The sequence below is a fragment of the Antechinus flavipes genome, chromosome 2 (genome assembly GCF_016432865.1).
Source record: "Antechinus flavipes isolate AdamAnt ecotype Samford, QLD, Australia chromosome 2, AdamAnt_v2, whole genome shotgun sequence".
Classification (NCBI taxonomy): Eukaryota; Metazoa; Chordata; class Mammalia; order Dasyuromorphia; family Dasyuridae; genus Antechinus; species Antechinus flavipes.
Genome location: NC_067399.1, coordinates 362,300,954 through 362,315,450, shown reverse-complemented (window position 1 = coordinate 362,315,450; position 14,497 = coordinate 362,300,954). Strand labels below are relative to the sequence as shown.

Below are 14,497 nucleotides of genomic sequence, written 5' to 3'. Positions count from 1 at the left end.
CCTATTTGCTAACTCAGCAACTAATTTTTTTGTCTTATCCTGCAGAATCTACATTAGTCTACAATTTAAGGCAGTAAGATAAATATCTGAAATACAACTGTGCTCCAGGGCAAAGTAACTCTGTTTAGTTACCAAAATATTTATTGTTCTCAAATTTAAAAAAAAAAATTCAAAAGCCAAACTCAGGTAGTAGTTCACAACACTTCACTCTGACTCAGATATCTATGGGGTTATACTTTTCTGGACATCACACTGCTACAAACTGTAAAAGCATGTCTACAAATAGTAAAGTGAGTAAAAGCATAAACATTATTCCTGGGTACATACTCTCCAGTACCTTTGGTAAATTTATATTTGGTTACTGACAATTTTTGAACAGGGTGTGAAGAAATCATTTTGGCCATCTCCTTGTATTTTAGTAGGCTTCTTTAAATCCAGCATGCAAAAAGATTAATCCTGTATTCTTTCCAGTAAACAGAATTTTCAAGATATGACCTACTTCCCAGATAAACCATTCATCCCATATTTTTCAATAAACAAAAGTACAAACTAAGTTCCTCAGGAGGAGCTCAAAAACATCAGAAGGCTGCTGCCTCTTCCTAAAGATTTCTGCATCAGGTAAAGAAATCATCTTTGATCAAAGGCTACATCCAATGCATAATAGGATTATTCTGAATAGATACAGATTATATAATTAAAGAATTCCTTCAATTTTTTGTTTTGAAAATTTTAAGAATGTTTTAAAAATCTAAGAAAGGATAAGGAATACAAGAGCTGGGAAAATTGGTTCTTTGCCATAAAGTGTAATTTTAGTTGTAATTCCCCCTTTTAAAGAAAATTATAAAATGTCCCATTTATATTTTTTAGAGTAAAGATTCTAGAATACAACAATTTTAAAATAAACTTTATTTCGGATCCTTGAGAACAGATAATGAAACTTTTCCTCCTTTGTTGTGTGTGTGTGTGTGTGTGTGTTTGTGTGGGTGTGTATGTGTGTAGGATAAGCTGTATACAGAAAAGGTCATTTTACAGGATAATTTATTTAATTGTTTTTCTCTTTTTCAAGGGAAATTTCCATCTATAAAAGAAGGAGTGAAATGACGAATATAAAGACAAAAAGTATCAATAAAACATTTTTAAATAAATTAAAAAATTTTAATATGACAAAGACATTTTTAATCTACAGAGACATAAGAGAAATAAAGGAGAAAGGGAGAAGAAAATAAAGAAACACTCAAAAATATTCCAGTACTTAGCACAGTGCCTAGCACATAGGTAGATACTTAATGTTTATTGACTGACACTCAAAATACATAATTACATAGAGACTGGGAGACCTGACATGCAGAGTTTTTTAAATGTTATATTCCATTTGTAGAATTTTGAATTACAACTGGTAAAGGTATTTTAAATTGTTTGGAGGCATGCTTTGGAACTTTACTGCAAACTGGATGAAATTAAGCTAAAATCTCCCCACATCTGTAGAAGGTAAAGAAGTTTAATCCAGTGACCCTCAAAACTGTGGGATCAGTTATCTTAAATTTCTGACAGGATTCTGTCATGGCAAATGAATAATAATATTAATAGATTACAATAAGAATCCTTTAAGGTTTGTTAACTACTTTAATTTAAAATATATGTAAATAAGGTAAGGATTCAGACTTTTAAAACCATTTTCTAAACAACTAAAACCCACTATAACTATGTTCAAGAAGAAGAGATCTGCCACTGAGCAAATGAATTAACCTCTCCAGAACTTGGTTTTCTCACCTATAAAAAGAAGGAATTAAACTAGATGACATATAAGGTTCCTTAGAGTCTAGATTAAGGATCCTATGATCTTAAATGTTGTCAACTTAATCAAAAAGGACAGTTTCATGGGTCATACAGACATTCAACACAGACTGAATTATATCTCACATAATGCAATGTTGCAGTGGATCAGAATTTGATGCTTCCCACTTCTTTGCTTTTTACTCCATAAAGGTAATAATGGGAAAGAAATTGATCCAGGAGACCCATCCACTTGGACAGCTCATCTATATATTTGCTTTCAGTAGTGTATGATTCTCTACAGATTAGCACAGTCAGCTGAATTTCCAAACATTTACTTGATCCTCAACTCTCATCTCAGTACCTAGAATGCTTCAGCCAAAGTAGATGTATTTAACTATGTAGAGACTTAGCTTTGTGTTTCATTGCTTCCACTGAAACATTTTAAAATGTAAGCAACTTATTTTTTAACTTCTTGTCCATTTTTGCTTTAAAGTTGTTAGTCATATTCCATAAAGCTATTCTCTCCTTTGATTTCAAAGTTTCAGGAAAAATAAATAAAATAGTTAACTTGAAAAACAACTTCTGAGATAATAGTATCTTTTTATCCTTTATTAAATATATGTTTCTTTACAATAATAATATTACCTTGGAAAGTTAACTATAAATGTCAAAGAAATAGCAACCTTCCTCTAAAATAGCTCTGGGCATACCTTATTTACTAAAGTATTGGCCAGGAATATGCTGGCTACTAAGAAAAGCCTAGAACATTGGGCTTAGAATGACTGTCTTAATTAATAAATTAAAATTGTCTGCTGAATGTTTCTTATGTCATTTTATCCCCTTTTTCCCACTAGAAATGCCATATAAACATATAACCATTTGACAAATTCCAGCCATCCAAGTTATCAGTGGTTTATGTTTGTTATGGTGGGTGAAAAATAAGGTATATTCATTCCAAGAAAATTCATTCTTTCAAAGCTGTGCAACATGAATGACAGTTTCTAAAAATTCTTATTTAAAGAGTCCTTTTCTCCATCTGGTTGTAAAATACCAAGAGACTTAAAGGCATTCTGTACCCAGTTGTAAGCCTGATTTAAATCCCAATCTCTCTAATTTTAGAGTTTATCATCAATTTTGAGAGGAAGAAGAGACTTTTTACTAAGATGGCTCTAAACCAGATTTCTTTTTTCCCTGGGGCAGGAGTTGTTCCAAACATTTGCCTGCCTCCTCTATTATACACAGGCATAGTAACAAAACACAGTTTCCTCTTGCTAAATTCCCTACTCTCAGCATCACTTTTTCTAGTGGGCACTTAAGAAATTATTTACAGTTAGTAGTAGGCAGATTAGAATATAGTCAAAGCCTTTTAGTAGAACAAAAAGTGATCCTTTCCCAGGATGTCTATATCTAGAACAATTTTGACAACTGACAAGACATCCTTTTCCATCTATCTTATTTTCAAAATCAGCTGAGTTTCATTTTAAATAGCATTAAAGAGTTAAAATTAAATTTTGTTACTAAGAAAAGAAAGTTTTCTTTGAAGGAAATTGATGTACACATAATCTTTGGAACCATTCCCCTTCACTGGAGTTTCATACTATACTTATCAAGTTATCAAAAGATAATTCCCTAAAGTACCCAGGTTATCTGCACCCTGGTGATATACCTTCAAAGATTATGAGTTATCCTAGTTTCACAAAACAGAGAAATGTGGTATAGAATATGAATCACAGAGAGTGCCAAGAAAGGGTATGTTAAAATAACTAGCAGAGTGCTTTAATTGCATACAGAGGATTCAATACAAGTTTATGGAACTTTAAAAGTAAATATGCTTATGATAAAGAATCAAGGGAGGAAACAAGCAAGATGTGAACAAGCAAAATATTTTTAAATTTCCTTAATGTTCCATGTAAACATCAAACAACTGGCAAACATATGAGAATAATGGAACTGATTGTGCTCCAGGGAACACCACCAGTGTTGGGGATGTTGCAAGTAATCTGACTAGGAAACTTTGCAATGTGAATTGCTGACATTTTAAAATAATATACTAAAATCTGTCTTAAAATGTATACTTCCTGTTTATCCCATTTGATCTATTTATAAGAATAAAATGAAAATCTCCAAATCAATGAAATATTCAGATTAGGAATAGAAATACCAAAAAAGAGATATAAGAAGATAATCTTTTACGTTCTTTGAGGAAGGAATTATATCTGTGAACATTGCATGTATCAGTTTTCTTCAATGTGTTGTTGAACTGTGCTTTTTTCCTTTTTTTTTTTGCTGAGGTAATTGGGATTAAGTGACTTGCCCAGGGTCACACAGCTAAGAAGTGTTAAGTGTCTGAGATCAGATTTGAACTCAGGTCCTCCTGACTTCAGGGCTGGTGCTCTATTCACTGCACCAACTTGCTGCACCTTTTTCCTCTTTTTAAATTTTTTGTTGTAAGGGATGATTCTCCAGAAGTGAGAGGGGTGAAGGGTATATGACATATAAAGTGATACAGAAACAAAAGGACATCTTTAAAATAAAAACTGTTTTAACAGATTTCCTGAAAGCTAATGCAAATAAAGTATGAAGTTTTCCTTATGTTCTCAGCCCCCTCTGAGGGGGCTATTGCTATGCTTGGTTTCCTACCCACTCACTTGGCAAGCATTCTTTGTGGGTCTACTTTCTTCCTAGCTATCCCAACCATTTTAACTTAATGAGGGTCATGGATGTAGGCTGTGTATTAGTTGAGAAGTTTCCTTCCTTTGTTTGTGAGGCTCATTTATGAGGAAGGACTGATATGACTCTGTGCCAATTTCTGTGAATACTTCTGATTCTGATCAAATGAGCACTGAAATATTCAGCCTGCATACATATGTGCAACTTTGTATATTACCCTGCATCTATATTCTCACCTACAAGTTAGAAAAGATGTTAAATGAAGGGTTTCTTATATTATTTCTACCATTTTAGCTAACATTTACTTAACTAAATAAATCCAAAGATTCAAAGTAAAACGTTCTTGAACAAAACAGGTATTATTTGCTTGTTAGCCTCCAAAGCATAGTGTATTGGTCCTCTGCTCCATTTCTTGGATCTAGTAGGAAAAGGTTTATGCCAGTGGCAGGGAAATAAGAATCCAAGGATTAGTCCTTCTGGGTAGTAATCAGGAGTATTAAAAATGAGAGATAAGAGACAAAAATAAAGAGAGAAAGAAACAGAAAAGAGAAGGGAGAAAAAAATGGAGGGAACAAAAAAGAGAAGGGAAAGAGGGAGAAGGGAGAGGGAAGACTTCCTTTCTAAAACATTTACATATGTAAAAGCAATTCTAAATATCAATGGCCTGAACAGTTAAATTCGACATCATCACTCAGACTGAATATTGAAATATGCTATATTTACCTTTTTCATTAATTCACCTCTGGTTTTAAAACGGGGCAGATCTTCCACTTCAATCCCATTAGCCATTTCTATTACCTTGTCTAAAAGTTCTTTGTTGTAACTGTACAATAAAAAGTAAGGTAAATTGCTTGGAATGAAGAGTCACTTGTAGTTGTATATTAATATGAAACTGTAATATTCCAGACTGTAAAACTCTCAGTGGATTGCCTTGATATTGTAGGGCTAACATATTAACTATTCTAGTAGCATGAACATATTTCACTTAAGAAACTGTTCATTATGCTTTAAGGTAGTCAGAGGAAGATATAAAAGATATGAATAAGGAGATGTATCAGAATTTAACTATATAAAGTGTACTTTACATTTGTAAGTGATATTAAAACTAAAAGATTATTTTTTCAAGGCTTACAAATGATGGGCTTTGGAAACTGACATTTTTCCTTGTTGAACACTGATTACTACTTGATAGAAGTGACAGTCTCTGCTCTTACAAAGGTTCTCATCAGGGACACGGAGAGGATGTGTACATCCTACAGCCCTGATGTAAAAAATCTTCAAATTCTTCTCATCTCTACATTAACAATGCCCCTGTGGCCCACTGTAACTTCGTACACTTTCTAAGTCTAAAAATACAAGATAATGGCTTGCGTTAGGAAAAGTTGTGTGATCAGGCAAGCTTCACCAGACTTTCAGATGGGTCCATGACACAAAAAAACAGTTAAAAAGCCTTTATGTGGCTTAAATCCTTCATTTTACAAATAAGTCATATAGGGCTCAGAGAGAGAGAGTCCCATCTAAGATAATATAGCAAATTATTGGAAGGAAAAGAAATAAGACTCAAGTCTCGACTTCCAATGCAGGATACTTTTCATATCACAATGAATAAGGAGAGGTAGGAGAGAGAGAAAATCTTCTTCAAAGGGAAAGGGAAATGCTATTGGAATGGGTACACAAAAAGGGGGTCATTAGTAGAAAAGGCCCCAAGCAAGAAACAGAAGAAGCCAAGAAGCTTAGCAAGTTAGATATCAGAAAGAGAAAAGTCTAATATCATAGGGTTGGTGTGGAGGGATGGAACTAGACCCAAAGGGTTAGGGGATCTGACTCACATGAACCTACTCCAACAGTCAAAGTTGAAAATGTGTGGGACAGATTTAGGGAATTAAGAGGAGTTCTAGGTCCAGCCTCAGTGCACTGATGGATGAGGGCAGGGGATGTTATGAATTAATTACCCCTCCCTTACTTATAGCCAAGGATTGTCCAATAGACTTAAGGGTCAAGGAATGGGCTTGGGAAGGTGGGCTTAGAGAACAAAGTAAGGAATGAGGAGGCAAAGGGGACTTCAGAGGTTAGTCTTGGGGAAGTGGGCCCACTTACCAGACTAAGGGATGGGAGTGTCAGAAGACAGGATCGGTCTAGTAGTCCTGGGGTTAGAGGTAAGAACCGGATAGGGGTTAAAGGGGGTGGAGATTAGGGGCAGGGGTCGGCACCTGCAACCCAGGAAGAGATGGTTGGCCCACACCATGGACAGCGCCAGCAGCTGGTCCAGGCGGCGGCCGCCTTCAGGCTGGTCCTGGTAATTTGGCAAGTGGCGCAGGATGAACTCCATGCGGGCCTTCCAGTGCTTCTCGCTCTCTGAGTAAGCCCGGAACTGCTCGACGAACTCGGCCACTTGCCTTGTTCCTTTTACCAGCTCCTCCACTGCAGCTGAAGTCCCTTCACCCCCAACCATCATGCTCCCAAACACTACCAAACCTAGACCCAGCTTGCCTGACAACCACTTTCCCAGAGTGCACTGCGCAGCCTTTGCTCCACGGATAGAGGCGCTCCCGCGCGGCGGCCGCTCTCGCCGCGCTCGCCTTGACTGCTCGGGAGTACCTACCCAGAAGTGGGTTCTGTGGCACTTAAACACGTCATCAGTCATCTTCCTGCGGGGAGGAGGAAGTGACTCAGAATCTGAACTATGGCTGTCACTAGGTGACACATCCCAGTGTCTGACATTCCAAGTGTTACTCTACTGTGTCATTGCCTACAATGCACTTGTCACATACTCCTTGTAATCTCCAGTCAAGTTAACAAGCATTTATTAAAGCTCCTATTATGTGCCAAGCCCTCCGCACAGGAAAAAGAGACAGCAAGAGATAGACACAGAGAGAGAAGGACAAAAAGAGAGACACACACGGAGAGAGAAATAGAAACGAGCAAATGAATAAATAAATAGACAAACGAATGAAGGACAAACTGGAAATTATATATATATATATATATATATATATATATATATATATATATATTTATTTATTTCATATATATATAAACTGGATATAATCAACGAAAGAGAGGCACTAAGTCCTCCTTAGAAGACTGGACTTATTGCAGAAGATGGAACTTCAGTTGAGACTCAAAGGAAACTAAATGAAAATGCCCAGAGTTGGGAGATGAAATGTTGAATTCAAGGAAAAGCAAGGAAGTAATGACTTGGAGGAAGATCCAGCAAAAAAGTCAGAGAAAGAAATGAGGTGAAACAGGAGAGAGCAGTATCATGAAGAGAAGAGAGAATCAAAGAGAAGAAGGGGATTGACGATGGCAAAGGCTGTAAAGAGGTCCAAAAGAATGAGGATTGAGACAAGGTGGTTAGATTTGGGAATTAAGGGACCTCTCTTCATTTTGGAAAGAGCAGTATCTGTTGAATGATGAGGTTGGAAGCCATACTACAGAGAATTAGGAAAAGAGTGAAAAGGAAGGGAGTGGAAGTATCAGTTGTAGAGAACCTTCTAAAGGAGTTTAGTCGCAAAGGGGAGGAGAAGTGTGGTATAAGAGTTGGCTTTCTAAATTAATTTCTAAATGAAGGCTTTTCCTAGATTTCAATTTGTTTGAGGCCATGCCCATTCAGTGATTACAGGCTAGGTATGAATAGAAACAAAATATGTCTAATTTACTATCTCAATAATATCATTATTATTATCATAATTAAATGAAATTTATTGTTTAAATTATTTAATCAAATTTTAAATTAAAAATTATAGTTAAAATTGTTTAAATTATGAAAATCACACTGAATCTAGTAATTTGCGTGAATCTAGATTTGAGAAGTATAACGTCTCATATAATGTTTTCCTTTCCCAAACCCTGTGAGGATGATGGCACAGGGTTTATTATCTCCATTTTACAGATGGAGCTAGGGATATAGTTTAAAACTATTTTGAATTATTTATACTCATGTGAGATGACATTTCACTCCAAACTTCATGAAAACTCTAACCTGTTTTTAAAATTAGCATGATTTTTTTTCTCCTTGAATTAGGCTGGCACTTTCTCTGCCCCCAACTTCAATGTCTTTTGCTGCTATTTTAAATTTAAAATATTATTATGTTAACATGTAATTGGTTTATTATTGTAATTTCTAAATGAATAAACAAATATTTAAAATTTCTTTTAAGTTCTAATTTGGTAAATATTGATAGATACTTGTATGTTTCTGGGAAAAAATGCTTTAGTTCTTATCCCATGTAATATTGCCTTGAGACTAATTTTTTTTTTTTAAAGAAAAGGTATGATCACTGTTTTCACCTTCCATCTCTATAGATAGGAATTGCTCAGAAATTTATTGATTCAGTTCAACAATTATTTCTTCTTCTTTTTTTTTTTTTTGCCTAAGTAATTTGGACTCAAATTTCTCATATGTACAGGATTCATTTCATTTAGTGAGGAGAATAATTACCCTATATTCCATGTTTTCATGAAGGACAGAATGACTGAGAAGTTGCAAGAGCAGAAATTTTAGATTTTCAGGCTTTCAACTTTGGGCAAGGATACAAACTGTTCTTGGCTTGCTTCAAGATTTTTCTCTGGCAAGTCTGGCAAGGAGCAGCATGTAGAGGAGGCACATCAATCATATCTCCATTTCTAGCTTACCACAATGGAGGAATTTCTCTTTTTACAAGGCTGGGGACTCTTGGTTAAACTGAGTTATCTTACTCCCAGTGGAAGAACTGATTAATTCTGTGTATTGGCTAGTATATTCTAATCAGTATAACTTCTCTGATTCTGCTTGCTATTGGCTTAGATAAATGTATTTATTTGCCATTCAATATGTGTGGATAGTCTTTGTTTAATGGAAAAGGAATCAAGTTTTTGAATATAAGTGGAGGTACTACTTCTATTTAGGGATAGCAATCAGAACAGTGACTTGAATCTAAAAATTATTTCCCCTAAATAAAAAAATATTAAGAGGGGGCAGGATAAATATATTATATCTCAGTACCCCTTCTCTAAGGAGTACCAGGCTCAACTCCTTTTGTAAAAGTGCTCAGCTTAGCATTTTTATAAAAATTGAGTATATATTGTCCTTAATTAGGAATCAATCCCTGAAGAAATGTGGATGGAAAACACTCTAGATATATTTATTCATGCTATTTTTATGAAATATACACAAATAGTAGGATGTCAATCACATTTATTAAGCAAAACAAAATCTTTATGCTTTATCTCCCAAAAGTATGTGTAGTAATCATAATTTCATATAAGGTTATAGTAAATATAGACACAATTTTTAAAAAAGAGAGATAAGCAAAGTAAATGCATTAATTATACTTAAGGGAAAAGTTAACTAAATGAAAGGAAGAAATAGATAATAAAACTATATTAGTAAGAGAATTTATTGTATCCCTTTCAGACACATAGAAATCTAGTGAAAAGATAAACAAGAAAGAAATTAAGCCCAAGAAGAAAAGCTTAGAAAAATAAGAGATGAGGATCTCTGATAAAAAAGAAGATGATCAGTGCAACATATTAGGTACACAACATGCAAAAATAAACACAAACAAAACAAAAACATGCAAAAACAAACCCTATACAGTAGTATAGTGTCTGATCAATAAAAAAAAATCCCAATTACTAAAGGAATAACTCAGCATTTGACAGAAACTGTTGGGAAATAGATATCTTTGTAGCGTTTAGATTTAGACCAGCTTCTTTCATATACCAAGATAATCTTAATGGATGCATAATCTAGAACAAGAAGTCGTATCATGAACAAATTAGAAGAGCAAAGAATAAATTACCTTTCAGTTCTATAGATAGGTGAAGAATTCATGCCTAAAAAATGATAGAGAAAATCATATAAGAGAAAAGTGGACAATTTTTATTTTATAAAAGAAAAAAACATTTTGTACAAATTAATCTCAGAAAACATAGAAAGGAAACAGGTAACTGGAAAAATAATTGTGCTTTATACCTAACAGCCTGAAAAAAGATGACAAAAGAGAAAAACAGCTGTGGAAAAACAGATATGCTAATTCACTACTGATGAGGTTTTAAATTGATCCAGACATGGTAAAAAGCAATTTAGAACTATTTCCAGAAAATACATTAGTAGACCTATATCTCAAAAAATCAAATAGGAAAAAGGATCTACAAGTAAAAATGTAGCAATACAGTTTATTTCATAGTAGCCAAAAATGAGAAACTAAAATGAAGTCCTATTGGGAAGTAGGAAGTATCCTATTGTGATATGTTAATATAATGGAATATTATACCAGAAAAAATGATGAAACAGATAGTTTCAGAGAAAAGTGGAAATTCTTCTATGAGTGAAGTGAGCAGAGCTAGGAAAAAAATTTAATAAAATGATAATATTATGAAGAAAAACAACTTTGAAAAACACTGGAAATCTGAGATAATGGTAAACTATAAATACAAAAGAATAAAGATGAAATAGGCCACTTATCTCCTGAAAGGAGATGATGAATTTAAAATTCAGAGACACAAGTAGACATGAATGTGAGAATTTGCCAAACTATGAAGTTATGTTTTGAGGGATATATATATATATGTATATATATATATATATTTGTTTATTGTTTGTTTTAATTTGCAAAATTTGATGATAGGAAGGCTATTGTGAGGAACAAATTAACTTAAAATGCTTGTTAATTGAAAAACATAATTTATACAATTATCTTGCTGCATTAGAAAAATCAAATCAAACAGGAAAAAAATGAGAAATAAAATAAAATGCAAGCAAACAACAATAAAAGGAGTGGAAAGGCTATGTTGTGAACCACATTCAGAGATGGCTGTCTTCATCACAAGATCATTGAAACTGGTTTGAATCATCTCATTGTTGAAGAGAGCCATGTCCATCAGAATTGATTATTGTATAATCTTGTTGCTATGTACAATGACCTCCTGGTTCTGCTCATTTCACTTAACATCAATTCATGTAAATCTCTGGCCTCTCTGAAATCATCCTGTTGATCGTTTCTTACAGAACAGTGACATTCCATATTCATATACCATAACTTATTTAGCCATTCTCCAACTAATGAGCATCTATTCAGTTTCCAGTTTCTTGCCATTACAAAAAAGGTTGCCACAAACATTTTTGCACATGTGGGTCCCTTTTCCTCTGTTAAGATCTTCTTTTGGGATAGAAACACTGCTGGATCAAAGGATATGCACATTTTGATAGCCCTTTGGGCAGAATTCCAAATTGCTCTCCAGAATAGTTGGATCCATTCACAGTTCCACCAACAATGTATCAGCATCCCAGTTTTCCCATATTCCCTCCAACATTCCTTATTATCTTTTCCTGTCATCTTAGTCAATCTGAGAGGCATGTAGTGGTATCTCAGAGTCGTCTGAATCTACATTTCTCTGATCAATAGTGATTTGGAGCACCTTTTCATATGACTAAAAATAATTTCAATTTCTTCATCTGAAAATTGTCTGTTCTTATCCTTTGACCATTTATCACCAATTTTTTTTTTAATTTTGGAAAACATAGGTGGCAAAGTATAGGCAGCAACTCAGTTGAACTCTCCCAATATTCCTATGCAAGCAACTTTAAAAATAACTTTTTTTATTAAAGCTTTTTATTTATAAAACATACGCATGGGTAATTTTTCAACATTGACTCTTGCAAAACTTTGTGTTCCAAATTTTCCCCTTAGATGGCAAGTAATCCAATACATGTTAAATATCTTAAAATATATGTTAAATCACACACACACACACATACACACACACACACACACATATTTATATAATTATTTTGCTGCACAAGAAAAATTGAATCAAGAGGGGGAAAAACTGAGAAAGAAAACAAAATGCAAGCAAACAACAACAGAAAGCAAAAATGCTATGTTGTGATCCATGCTCAGTTCCCACAGTCCTCTCTCTGAGTATAGATGGCTATCTTCATCACAGAATTATTGAAACTGATCTGAATCATCTCATTGTTAGAAAGAGCATGTCCATCAGAATTGATCATCATATAGTCTTCTTGTTGCCGTGTACAAAAATCTCTTGGTTCTGCTCATTTCACTTAGCATCAGTTATGTAAGTCTCCCCAGACCTCTCTAAAATCATTTTGCTAATCATTTCTTATAGAAAAATAACTTTTCCAATCAAGTTTTGGAGTGACAGAATCAGCAAAAAACTAGAGTGAGACATTTTTCCAACATAAGACAACTTAGCAGTTTGGTGGAAGAAATCTGTAATCACCAGATTTGGGGCTGACCCAAAAGTAACACTAGCAGTGGGTCATGGAGGCAACTGACAATAGCAGTAACAGGAAAAACAGCTACTTCAGGAGCTCTTAGCCCAGAGATGATATTGGACAACTGATGAGAAAGAGATTACTGGGGAACTTTTGTCCACATTGGGTCCAGCTGATACTGGCAACTCTATTATCCATACACTTCTAGGGTGAAGAGGAACATTTGTGGGTTCCCAAGGGAACAGAGAATCTGATCTCAGTTCAAGGAATGGGTAATCACTGCAAAATCTTGTGTTTTAAATTTCTTTCTGCTGATTGTTGCTTATAGAAAAATAACTTTCCAAATCAAGTTTTGGAGTGACAGTCAGCAAAAAACCAGAGTGAGTCATTTTCCCAACATAAATCAACTTAGTAGTTTGGTGGAAGAGATTTGTATCACCAAAAGCACTAGCACTCGTGGCTGCAGGAGACCAGGAGACCAGGAGACCTGGCACAGTTCCAGGATGAAAAGGAACATTAACATTTATAGTTACAGAAGAGTAGTCTTTACCCTTCCTAAGAAATAAGAGAGGAAAGGGATAAGAGAAATGGGGAGATGGTAAAAAGGAGGTCAGAACAAAGGAAACAGTGGTTAATAGGAGCTAACTAGATTTTTGAGGAGAAGCAAAATCAAAAGTGAGAGAGAAGGATAAATAGAAGAAAAATAGGATGGAGGGAAATGCCTGGTAATTATAACTATGAACATGAATGAAATGGGTTCACTCATAAAATAGAAGCAGATAGCAAAATGAATTAGAAACCCGAATCCAACAATATGCAGTTTACAAGAAGTACACTTGAAACAGAAAGATATACACAAAATTATAATAAAGGATTGGAATCAAATCTAATATACTTCAGCTGATGTAAAAAAGGCAGGGACAGCAATCAGGATCTCAGACAAAGCACAAGCAAAAATATAATAATTAAAAGAGATAACCAGGGAAACTACATTTTGTTTAAATGTGCCTAGATAATGAAGTAAATTTTAAAAATTTTACAGTAAGTTTCTCTGATAAAAGTCTGATTTCTCAAATATATAGGGAACTGAGTGAAATTTATAAAAATAAGAGTCATTCTCCAATAGATAAATGGCCAAGGATATAAACAGTTTTTCAGAAAAAGAAATTAAAGCTATGTTCTAACTTATTATTGATTAGAGAAATGTAAGCTAAACCATTCTAGAGTATCATATCTTATCTATCAGAAATGACAAATGCTGCAGGGGATAAAGGAAAACTGATATACTCATAAACTGTTGGTGGAGTTGGTGGAGGTGGTGAATGGCCAACCATTCTGGAGAATAATTAAGAACTATATTCAAAGTGGTATAAAAATGGATATATTCTTTAATCCTGTTATATCACTTCTAGGTCCATAACTCAAAAAAGATCAGAGGAAAAGGAAAAGCCAGTATATAAACAAAACTATTTATTACAGCTCTTTTTGTGTTAGCAAATATTGGAAATTGGGGAATGACTGAGCAAGTCATAACATATGATTTTGATAGAATATTATTTATGCTTTAAGAAATCATGGGGATCCCAGATTATCAGAGGAGGAAGTAAATTGCTTAAATAGTCCCATTTCAGAAAAAGAAATAGAAGAAGCTATTAATCAACTCCCTAAAAAAAATCCCCGGGACCAGATGGATTTACATGTGAATTCTACCAAACATTCAAAGAACAATTAGCCCCAATGCTTTATAAACTATTTGAAAAAATAGGGAATGAAGGAGTCTTACCAAATTCCTTTTATGACACAGACAGGATACTGATACCAAAACCAAGT

At 34.2% G+C, this 14,497-nt stretch overlaps 1 protein-coding gene across 5 annotated transcripts in view; it reads right to left on the bottom strand.

Moving 5' to 3' along the window:
- The window catches only part of CDKN2AIPNL (CDKN2A interacting protein N-terminal like), a 119,712-nt gene that overhangs the window by 16,194 nt on the left and 89,021 nt on the right, over positions 1 to 14,497 (bottom strand). For 2 of the 5 annotated variants that reach the window (XR_007950728.1, XR_007950727.1), the window contains exons 1-2: positions 6,544 to 7,038; positions 5,170 to 5,269 (exon numbers count right to left, since the gene is read on the bottom strand). The exons of 1 other annotated variant lie outside the window; for it this stretch is intronic. Coding sequence is in view for 2 of the 4 variants with exons in the window: in XM_051978190.1 (XP_051834150.1) it covers positions 5,134 to 5,269; positions 6,657 to 6,901 (381 nt within the window). In the remaining 2 variants the exon portion in view is untranslated. Of the gene's footprint in view, positions 1 to 963; positions 5,270 to 6,543; positions 7,039 to 14,497 lie in introns of those variants that run through there. 2 more of the 5 variants (XM_051978190.1, XM_051978189.1) reach the window with 2 other exon arrangements.